The sequence below is a fragment of the Impatiens glandulifera genome, chromosome 1 (assembly GCF_907164915.1).
Source record: "Impatiens glandulifera chromosome 1, dImpGla2.1, whole genome shotgun sequence".
Classification (NCBI taxonomy): domain Eukaryota; kingdom Viridiplantae; phylum Streptophyta; class Magnoliopsida; order Ericales; family Balsaminaceae; genus Impatiens; species Impatiens glandulifera.
The window spans coordinates 97,178,891-97,191,127 of NC_061862.1; the positions used below are offsets into that span (position 1 = coordinate 97,178,891).

The 12,237-nt window shown below is 32.4% G+C and overlaps 1 protein-coding gene across 1 annotated transcript; it reads right to left on the bottom strand.

Annotated features, from left to right (window-relative positions):
- Positions 1 to 7,204: 7,204 nt before the first annotated feature.
- On the bottom strand, positions 7,205 to 9,518 carry LOC124919370 (UPF0496 protein At4g34320-like). Its single transcript, XM_047459601.1, has 2 exons — positions 8,114 to 9,518; positions 7,205 to 7,726 (listed from the first exon to the last, which is right to left on the bottom strand). Exon 1 carries the CDS (start codon positions 9,289 to 9,291, stop codon positions 8,128 to 8,130), a length of 1,164 nt encoding a protein of 387 aa, XP_047315557.1. The 5' UTR covers positions 9,292 to 9,518; the 3' UTR covers positions 7,205 to 7,726; positions 8,114 to 8,127.
- Between the last annotated feature and the right edge of the window lie 2,719 nt (positions 9,519 to 12,237).

The following is a 12,237-nucleotide window of genomic DNA, read 5'->3' on the forward strand; positions in this document are numbered from 1 at the left end:
ATATGGAGTTCTTCATCTGTCCAGAACCCGGTTGAAGCTGTTGGGAAAAACCCTAACTGAAACACAAAAGAAGAAAACAAACTAATGAACACTAACAAAATTTGATAACGGAGTTTGGCCAAAATGTTGCCTACGTCTCCGAGCACTAAGACTATCAATTAATAAGGAAGAAGAGATACAAATATTTGGTGCAATAAACCAAATAGGGGAGAGTTTTTTATACACTAAAAAACTTCCCCAACTCCCATCATCTTCCGATGTGGGATTTATGCTAATTGTAAATATAGTTTCTTTTATATACTAAGAAACTTCTTTCACTCCCATCATCTTCCGGTGTGAGATTCTAATTGTGTCAAAAACAACAAATCTCCACCTTGGCACAATATCCAAATACTAATCTTCAATATTAAAAAATTAAACCTTTAGTGCTTCCAATTGGCGCTATTCAGCGCCGACTCAAACGCGGAATATGTTTACCAAATCTAAACAAGGTTCAGATTTGATTTTTCACATGTCTTTCATCTCGAACTATTTACCCAATTGAGCCTTCAATTTATCAACTTCATATTGGCTTTTTGATGCTATCAACATATCATCAACGTACAAGAGTAGATAGATGTAAGACTCATCTTGCAATTTGCGCAAATACACACATGAACTGAATCTGCTTCTTGTGTAATTGTGCTCAATCATAAACTTGTCAAGTCGCTTGTACCATTGTCTAGACGATTGCTTTAACCTGTACAATGATCTGTTCAACTTGCAAACCCAATTTTATTTATCAGCAACTTTGAATCCATCTGGTTGATAAATGTAGATTTCCTCGTTCAAATGACCGTGTATGCATGCGGTCTTTAGATCTGGTTGAGCTAGCTCCAAATTCATTTGCGCTACCAAGGCCAACAAAATTCCAATGGAAGAGTGTTTAATAATAGGAGAAAGTACTTCATTATAATCACCTCATTCCTTCTGAGCGTAACAATTTTGCCTTGTAACGAACATCAAGTTTTTCGGGAAATCCTTCTTTCTTAGCAAAGATCCATTTACAACCAATAGCCTTCTTTCCTTTTTGTAGATGCCTCAACTTGCATGTCTCATTCTTATGAATAGATTGCATCTCATCTTCCATAACACCTCTCCTTTTTCCATTTTCAGTACTTCGACTGACATCTGAAAAAGTGGATGGAACATCATCTACGACTAGAAGTGCATAGGCCGCCATGTCAACAAACCGATTTGGTTTTTGAGTAACTCGTCTTGGCCTGTTTACAGCAATTGATTCACGTTGTTCTGAAGGTTCTTGGGTCAGAACCTCTTTCTCATTTAACTCTTTGTTTGTCGTCGGAAAGTCACTTATAGTTGGGCTTATCTTTATCTGCTCAAACTCCACCTGTTGCGGAGTACAATCAATCTTATCTGGTGTTACCTTATTCAACATTGAATAATCATCAAAAATAACATCTCTACTGATAATGGTTTTCTTTGCATCCAAACACCAGAGGCGACATTCTTTAACTCCTGTAGTAAATCCCATAAAAAGAGACTTCTTTCCTCGTGGATCCAAATTTGATTCAACTCCATGATAATATACAGTAGAACAAAAAATATACAAAAAAATCATAATCAGTTGCAGATTTTCCAGACCATACCTCTAATGGAGTCTTGTCACCAAGTGCAGATGATGGTAGGCGATTTACCAAATGTTGAGCGTATGACACAGACTCTGCCCAAAATTTCCTGTCTAACCCAGCATTAAACAACATACATCGAACTTTCTCCACCAATGTCATGTTCATACGTTCCGATACTCCATTCTGCTGTGGTGTTTTTCTAACTGTGAAGTGTCGAACTATGCCACACTCTTGGCATAACTTTTGGAATGGATCATTCTTGTATTCTCCACCGTTATCAGTCTGGAGAATTTTGATCTTTCTTCCTGTCTCGTCTTCAACTTGAGTTTTCCATTTAAGAAAAATCTCAAACACTTCACCTTTATTTTTCATAGTAAACACACATACTCTTCTGGAAAAATCATCAATAAAAGTAACAAAATAATGTCTACCTCCAAGAGAAGGAGTCTTGGCAGGTCCCCAGATATCTGAGTGCACATAATCCAAAATACCCTTGGTGTTATGGATAGCAGTGCCAAATTTTACTTGTCTTTGTTTTTCCAGAATACAATGTTCACAAAAATCTAACTTACAAACTTTTGTACCTTTCAACAATCCTTGCTTGACAAGAGTTTGCATAGATTTCTCACCAGCATTCCCCAATCGCATATGTCATAACTTTGTTGCTTCTAATTCCTTACTGCTCCCGGAAGTTGATACACATGATGTCCCATTAACTGTACTACCTTGATAGTAATACAAATTATTGCTCTTCCTAATAGATTTCAACATCACTAACGCTCCAGATATTACCCTAAGAACTCCATTTTCCAATTCACATTTAGGCATTTCGACTCCAAGGCCCTCAAAGAAATGAGATTCTTTTTCATATTCGGTATGTACCGAACATACCTAATAATTCTGGTGGATCCGTCATCATTCCTCAGTTTGATTGAACATATCCCCTTTATTTAAATGTATTAGCATCTCCCATGTAAACAACTTCATCATCTAGCTCTTTAAAGTCAAAAAACCACTTTCGAACTGGTGTCATATGATAAGTGCAGAGACTGAGTCCAATATTCATGCATCAGGATGTGATGTTGTGTGTGACATCAATAAAGAGTAAAATAGAATCTGCATCACCTTTGTTTTCTACAACATTCGCATCTTTAGAATCTTTCTCTTTCTTCTTCAACTTTGAGCAGTTAATCTTCCAATGTCCTTTCTCACAACAGAAAGCACATTCATCTTTGGCAACTCTATTTTCAGATCTTCTATCTTTCCCTTTTGATTTGCTCTGCTGACGGCCCCTGACCATCAATACTTCATCTGCTGTACCTACTTTGTTTTTCTTTTTATCATGCCTTCTCAATTCATGACTATATAAAACAAAACTTACAGCATCAAGAGAAACATTTCCCTTCCCATAAAGTAACGTTGTTTCTAAGTGTCAAATTCATCAGGAAGGGACGATAGCAACATCAACGCAAGATCTTCATCCTCAAACTTAACGTCAAGGTTTAACAGATCTGCTACTAATTCATTAAACTTAGTAATATGTTCATTCATAGTAGTACCTGATTGATAATCAAACCGGAACAACCGCGTCTTCATAAGGAGCTTATTCAGACCACTCTTCTTCAGAAATTTATCCTCCAATGCTTGCTACAGTTTCTGTGCAGAAGTTTCATTCTTCACAGCATACTTCTGCTCTCTGGACAGGCACGATCGAATTGTTCCGCACGCCAACCGATTAATGGTACTCCACTCTTTTTCTTCTATACCATCTGGCTTCCGACCTCAATAGCAACATCTAGACCCTACTGAAAAAAACAATCTAGAACTTCACCTTGCCACATGCCGAAATGCCCAATTCCATCAAAGATCTCCACCGCAAACTTCAAATTCGACATCGGTGTCCTCGTCCATGATGACGAAAGAGTTGATGCCCCTTTTGAAAACTCCACCATGCCAAGGACGAACCTTCGGCTCTGATACCACTTGTTGGGAAAAACCCTAACAAAAACACAAAAGAAGAAAACAAACGAATGAACACTAACAAAATTTGATAACGGAGTTCGGCCAAAATGTTGTCTACGTCTCCGAGCACTAAGGCTATCAATTAATAAGGAAGAAGAGATACAAATATTGGTGCAATAAACCAAAGAGGGGAGAATTTTTTTTATACACTAAGAAACTTCCCCAACTTCCATCATCTTCCGATGTGAGATTCTAATTGTGCCAAAAACAATAGAAGCCCAATGAAAATCCCGACAGCATGAGTTTTGAATTTGACACTGACGTGGAGCTCGCAAGATTCAAACTTTCCACCTATTTTTTGCTTCGTTGACAGGCTAACGCGTTGTCCACGGTTTACCGTTGTCGTTTTGACCCGGCTGCCGGTTCATTAACCATTAGACAATACAACCAATGCATATATGCCCCCAACTTTACATTACCTAAATTTTAATATATAATATTATTAATTATATATTATAAAGTATTTATTTTACCTATATTTAATAGAGGGAATTTGGTAAGGGAATTTGGTGAGGGAATGACGTGGCATAATCTTATTCGCTGAAAAAATCAAATAATTTTTCTTTTTTTTCTCTTTCTTCTTACTTTTACATTTTCCAACCAATGGATGCCACGTCATTCCCTCACCAAATTCCCTCACTAAATTCCCTCACTCTATCACTCCTCATTTAATATTATATTATATATTATAAATATCTATTTTATCGTATAATATAATATTTACTTTCTTATAATACTTAACTTTTTTTTATATAATATATAATAAAAAAAAATTATCTCTCCATATTATATAATAATATATTACTTATTTCTCTTAATATTATATATAATATAATAATATATTAATTTTTCTCTCCACGTATTATATTTAATATAATAATATATTAAATTTACTTTCTGTGTTGTAATTTTAAACGATATTATTATTTTTTTATAACATATTTTTATCCTTAATATTAGGTTTATTTTCTATCTATTTCTATTGTATAATAGCTCTTTTAAATCACTAACCTTAATTATACTTTTTATATTGTAGCTGTTTTTTCATCTCTAATATTTTAAATATTTTTATCCTAAATTCAATTCTAACTTAAAAATCATTTTTGAGATTACATTTTAATACTCTTAAATTTATTTATTTATTTATTTTTATTTTTATGTTTATCTTTATAATCTTTTTCATTTTAAAATATCTATCATATTTTTTTTATTATAAAAATATCATACACAATATATAACAAATATTATTAAAGAAGCTTCAAAATCACCAAAAGTATATCAATACCGTACACAAGATTGTCAAAATCGAGAGTTTACGTAAAATCGTTAGCCAATTATAAACTCGTAAAATCTAAAATTTACGTGAAATCGTAAAAATTTAATTTAAAAAAATAATAGTTATATATTATTATTATTATTATTATTTATATATATAATTAAGTATTTTGTTCTTAACCAATTTTAAGAAATTATTTTAATATAAAATTAATTAAAAAATAATAATAAGTAAATATCACTATAAATGTTATATATACAAAATTAATTATATTAATTAATTAATTTAAATAAATAATAAATTTAATTTTTAATTTAATTAATATAAATTTATTTTTTTAAAGTAAAATCGTATACAATCGTAAAATCGAAATTATTTATAAACTCGTAAATTCGTAAAATTTTATTATCGTAAATTTAAAATCGTAAGAGTTTACCTATTTAAGAGTTTACTTAAATTAGACTCGTTAACAATATGTGAAATCGTAATATCTTACCATATGTGAAATCGTAAAATTTTAAAAGTAAACTCGAGATTTTAACCGTCTTAATCGTACCACTATAGATATTTTTTCTTTCTTTGAAATAAATGATCTAATTATATATTTAATTTGTATATTTAATTTATATATTTAATATGTTTTTGATCAAATTTATAATTATTATATTTATTTTAAATTTGAGAACCATAAAATTTGAATTTACACGGATCTCGGAGCCGGCCCTGTTGCTCCTCCCGACACATAGGGACTCCAATCCGGCGCGCTTCCTTATACGACGGAGTTCAGCTGTCCTTTTGGAAAAATTAATATTTTTTCCCTAGCATTTTCCTGAAAAAATATAAAATACAAGACAATACAACTTTTATTTAATATATTTAAGTGTCTTGATATGTCATTATATAAAAAATTGATGTCTATTTTCAATCCAATTAACAGTGTTGTAACATTTCAAATAATTTTAAATGTTATGGAATAAATTCAAATAAAATTAAATATATCATAGTAATTCCAAACAAAATTATATATAAGGAGATATTTCTAATTAAGTTAAAGGCCCAATTACTATTTGGGGCTCGAACTTGAGGGCATTTTTATCAAACGAGCTCCTACTTTGAGTCGAGTCATCTGGGACTTGAACTATCAAACATTTGACCATATGTAACTTTTTCGTTAACTTTCTGTCAATGTGTAAGTGACGTGGCATTCCATAATATTAATTTAACACTAGATTTTAAAAACAAACAAATATATATTCTCTTTCTTCCTCCACATCTCATAGGTTCTCTCTTCTTCCGGTCCTTTCATTCTTTTTTTCTTATGTTTTTCCAAGTTTTGTTTGATGAAACTGCGCATATCCATCAATATTTGATACCACTAGAATTATGTTCTTCAATTTCATCAATATCGTCATATATCTTTGTATCCATGATCATAGCTTTCAAACCCAAATGTAAGTCCAATAAAATATCAGAATCTTCGACAATAATGGAGCCATCTGTTGTGGAACCCTTGCTGCCATTGTTTTGGCTCTGAGTCACGGGAGTCCACTTGAAGAGAACAAGACTTGAAGTATCATTGTTCTTGGTAGCACAGTTATTACTATGATGATGCTTTAAGATGATGGTATGTTAGGATTGATCCATTTCTTCTTCCACTTGCTGACTGGTCTGCGGAATCCGATCGATGAAGAGTATACTAGAACGTTATGGGGAATAAAGAAAAAAACCCTAATAATTTGTGATCGAACTATCAATCCAACCCTAGATCAAACTAAGTTAAAAGAAACAAAATTTAAAACCTAAATCGTTGAGATGCTAAAGAACTAGTTGGAGATGGGTAGGATAGGATGAAAACAAAGAGAAACCTGTTGGAGGGAGAGAGAACCGAATGACGTGGAAGGATGAAGAGAGAGGGTAGGATTTGTTTGATTCTAAAATATAGTGGCAATTAAACTAATATTATGTAATGCCACGTAACTTACAATAGACGATGAAAAGCCTCAAATGGCAAGAAGTTTGATAGTTCAAGCCCTAAACGGGGCAACTCAAAGTTCGAGCCTCATTTGATAAAAACGTCTCAAGTTCGAGCCTCAAATAGTAATTGGGCCTTAAGTTAAATGTGTACGAACCATTATACTTTAATGAAAACCCTAAATAATCCAACATCAAACAAGCTCTTGAATCTTGTTTCACAATTGGACAGAATTAAATTCAGATAGATCGGAATACATCTAGATCCACACCTGCATATATATTATATATAGGATGGTAAACCTAAGAAACAACAATAAGCAAAACATACTCACTCACATAAGAATTTCAACATCTTGTCTTAAGAAGAACATATAACATATTTAATAACTTACTAATAAAAACACAATAATATCCAATAACATAAAAACTAGGAATATTCGGTTCCTTAAGCAATAGATTCATCAACAAGTTGTTTCTTCCATATATATTACCAATAATGTTCTTTTATTACCTTAATCTCGTCATGTTGTTTCTTCCATATATATTACCAATAATGTTCTTTTATTACCTTAATCTCTTCTAATCAGTAATGACGACGTTTTGAGTACCAAGACTCTGCTATTACCTAATTTCTGCTTAAAGGTTCTTAGAACTTGAGTTTAGAGCTTGGCATTTATGTAAATTCCAACTTCCAATTGGCAGAGATTAACTTGACCCGGAATCACATCGTTTTGAAAGCATCAAAACCTTCAATCTTGTGGCGATTCTCATGGCTTGGCTGAGATTCGGTTTGACTCGTGCATTTTCATTGTCCAATTAGTTTCTGGAAGAACAAAATCATCATTTCAATATCATGGATCAGAAATACACCAAGTTCATCATCAGATCAAAGAATACAAACTTTCGAGAAAGATAGAGACTTCTGAAATCACGAATTAAAAGTGGGTATTGAATGATGTATATTTGTCTGCATATCGATTTGTAGAACAAAACAAGAACCAAATTCGCTGAAAAATGAGAGACGGATTTATGTAGGAACTCTACTTAAAGATGTAGTCACACTGGATGAGGTAGAACAAGTTTTTTTTTAAAATAAATCATAGTTTCCAAATAGGGTAATTCTTGAGTGGGCATTAAAAGCTAATAAATTAAACTCTTTTTGATTAAAGGAAATCTAGCCATGAATGTTAGATTCAAAAAGGTAACAAACCAGAAATCTCTTTTTCAATGATCAGACGTCTGACGGATGATTTTTTTCACGATCACAGTTCTTGCCATCGTTAAATCGCTCCTAGTCTTATCAGCACTCTTAGTTAGATCATCAATAGCCTGAATAAACCCATCAATCATCTTCTTCATCTCTTCAACAGCAACCATCACTGCCTCATCTTCTTCTCTAACTGCAAAATCAGCATTCTGTAACAAAGCCTCAATCTTGATCTCCAATCTATGAACATGAATCCGAATCCCTTCCAAATCTCTAATCGCTAAAAAAGTCCCCGTTTCCATTGTTGTAACAATTACCCTTTGTTCTTTTAATTCCTTCTGGTATTTTGTCCAGAGTGAATTCAACCATTTCCCCATCGTCCCCAATGGAACAGCAGCTGCTCCGGCCAAAGCAATAACAACAGGCGGTGCTGAAATCGCTGTCGCCACAATCGAGAAGACTATAACGCCAGCAAACACGGTAGCGAAAATCACATTTGAAACCCTCTTCCATGTTTTTGCAGATTTCAATTTCGCATCAAGAATCGTTTTTGTCCGTTGAAGTTTCTGTAACAATGATCTTTGTTTCATGGGGAGAGATTGTAACAGAGAAAGAAACTCGTCATCAAAAGGGTTAGCGGCGGCACTGAAATTCCTCAATTCCTGCAATGTTCGTTCATAATTCTTTCCACCATCGCAGATTTTCTCAGATTCGAACATGTTTAAAGCGAAATTGATCATCAATTGACTGTTACGTGCTCGTTTCAGGCAGCTTTGTAATGAAGTACAGAAATCCAATGTAAGAAGGCTACAATCGAAGTATTCCTGAACGAGATCACACATACCGTTGTCTTTCCATATATCTTTCTTGTATGCAAGAATGAAATCAACAGTATCCTGATTCATTTCGTTAAGAAAACGTGTGACTTCTCCGAAGGCGTTCATAGATAGGTTACGTTCAAGACCATTGGCGGCGAGGATGGTGATGACTCGGTCTGTTCTTTGCTGAAGGACGGAATCGAAGCTTTGGAGATCGGAATCGAGACGACAGGCGTCTTCGTAGCTTGTTAGAGACAATTGGATTGGATCCAAATTGGCATTTTGCATCTGGGTTTGTGAGATAGCACCAGTGCCGACATTGATTTCAGCCTCAGCAGCCGTCTTGCTAATTTGACAACCCATTTCTCGATTCAAAAGAGTGAAAATCGAAAACCCAGTATGAAAAATGAAGATATAATCGCAGATAAACCCAAAAGAGTTATGATTGTAAGCTAAGGGTTTCACCTGAAAGCAGAGAGAGGAAGCAAATGTGAGAAAGTTGAAAGAAATGATTCATAGTCAAAGAAATCAATGGAAGATTCTTTCAAAGAGCAGTTTGGCTGATAACGACCGGAGAACAACCAAAGAAGAGACTATGGTCTGAGGGAAGCCATCCATCCCAGAAAGAAGAAGGAGATATCGGCGAAGTTGCTTCTGTAAAGACAATCCTACCCTTCCAAGAAATGTATATTTTTTTAGTTGAGGGGTAAGATTGGAATGTTATGGGGATTATTTTATTTCTTAGTCAACCTCTTGTTAATAAAAAAAATAAAAATTGAGAATACGCTTTAAATAAATTTTATTAATAAATTAAATAGTTTAAAATTATATTAATATTAAGTTTGAAAAGTGATTTTAAAAGATTTAAAGTTATTTATTCAAAGATAATGTTTCAACAACAAAATACAATTAGAAATAATTTTGATAAAATATTTAAGACCCAACATCAAACAAACTCAGCGCGTTTTTACCTTGACTTTGTTTACACATTGAATTTGTCAAATTTATAAATGTTTAATTCTATGGACTCTAGTGAGTGTACTTTTTGGTCATTTTGAATCAAGGATATATGTTTATGAATTTCATTTTCATGACAAACTGAATAGGTTCATGGTGAATTTCATCCACCTGGCTTTCAAATATTGGTGATTCTCCCGAAAATCTAGATGTTTGATTATTGGATTTATTTTCTGGATTTTATCTGAATTTAAGATAAATTCTTTGTTTGACTTAAGTTTAAAAAAATATTTTTTTTAGTTTAATAAATATTTTAGTTTTTAAATAGATGATATAGAATGATGAGGTAAAATATATTAAATTATGATATTTGGATGAATAAAAAAAAATGGGACACAGAATTTATCACCTGACAAGTTTGAACTCAAGACCTTATTTCGGTTAAGCTAGAAAGAGGGAATTAAGTGATAGAATAAATGAAGCGATAAAAGGAAAAAATGTTATGTTTTTGTTAAAAAAAAATAATAAATAATAATAAATAAAAAATGATTTAGGGTAAACTAAAAATTGAATTGATTAGGTTGAATGGATTTTGTTTCATTTTAAAGCTAAAATATATGGGTATGTATGATAATCGTATTTATTCAATTTTAAAATATTATGTATCTCTAAATTGTCCATGATTCATTTTTAATGCTAAAATATTATAAAAAAAATCTTCAAAAAACAATCAATTTAATAGTCAATTAGTATAGATAAATTATGTGATTAACAACAAATGTAAGAACAAGTAAACAAGTAAATGTTTACATTAACAACGACTTCTTAAAATCATTAATAAAATCCACTCCTAATATTCTCTTTTCTTCTTAACACTACTTTTCCTAATTATATTATTCTTAATTTAATTAAATAATTATAATTCCGAAAAAACACTTTAATCCCGTGACAAGTTTGAAGTTTGAGAATTTCAACATCAGTTTTTGTGTCAGGAATTTTTTTAAAATAAAATATTATTTTAATTTTTTTTTCAATAATTCATGACAAGTTTTAAAATTAATTATAAAAATAATTAATTTTAATTCAAATTTTAAAAAATCGAAAATTTGCCACAATCAAATTACAATAGGATTGGTTAGAAATCCGTTATTAAAATTAATTAAAAATAATTAATATAAAAGATTATTTATTTGAACAGAGTCACCAATTGATTTTTTAAAAAAAAAATGACATACATGTACAAACTTATTAGCTAAAGTTTCTTTTAATTCGTAGTTTAATGATACTCAAGAAAAGACTTTCGCGCTCTATTCTCCGTATCCGTTTTGAAAACGGTCTCTACTTATAAATTTGACTTTTGAAAATTGGTTGTATAACGTTTTATTTTTACCGATATTTCTTCTAGTCCTAGGCATATGCATAGATTTGTGCATTATTTAAAGAATTGTAACAACAATTATTTAAATGTTGGTACCTATTAATGATGATGACTAGAGAGTAAAATATCTGAAGACCATCAATTTAAAAGGTATCAGTGTTTAAAAATAAATCATAAATAAGTCTTTGTCAAAATATTTTTTATGGAAATATCCCCAATATTTTGAAATCATTTTCTAATTTTTTGAGATTTTAAAAAAATGGTTTGAGGTTCCAAAATTCCAAAAATAATTTTGGAATTTTAAAAAGGGAAACAAACAGGCCTTAGGACCGGTATCCTAGATCATGGGTTCATTTTATTGGTCGGGGGATAAGAGCCCTCGGTCCTAGGTTAGGAGCCTCTTGGTCGGGGCTCAAAATCATCGGACGGACCTCTCGGTTTTGACTGAAAAGTCTCGGTCTGGGTGCTAAGGATTTTCGGTCTTGGGTTTGAATTCTCATTCGGGTGCTAGAATTTTTGGTCGAATCTCTTGGTAATTGATGAAAGTCATCGGTCTTGGATTTGGGAGCTCTCGGTCGGGTGCGAGACTCCTCGTTCCTAGGTCTGATTTCTCGGTCAGGTGTGAGACTCCTCTTTCCTATATTTGACTTCTCGGTCAGATTTAAAAATCATCGGTTGGACCTCTCGGTCCTCGATGAAGAACATTGATCGGACATATCGGTCTTATCTAAATTTTATCGGTCAGACCTTTCGGTCCTCAAGAACATCAAAATTGTAGGTTTTTCAGGGATTGAATTCTTTGATCCAAGGGCCTAGGCAGCTTCACAAAGCTCCCAGGAACATTTAAACATCACCTCAAGGTATCAATCGACATGGGTGATAATTAATTCATTCAAAATATTTTTTAGCAAAAAATTAGGTTTTTGGTTTTAAAGTTGTTTTGAAGTGTAAGGAGCTAACCAATAACTTTCTTA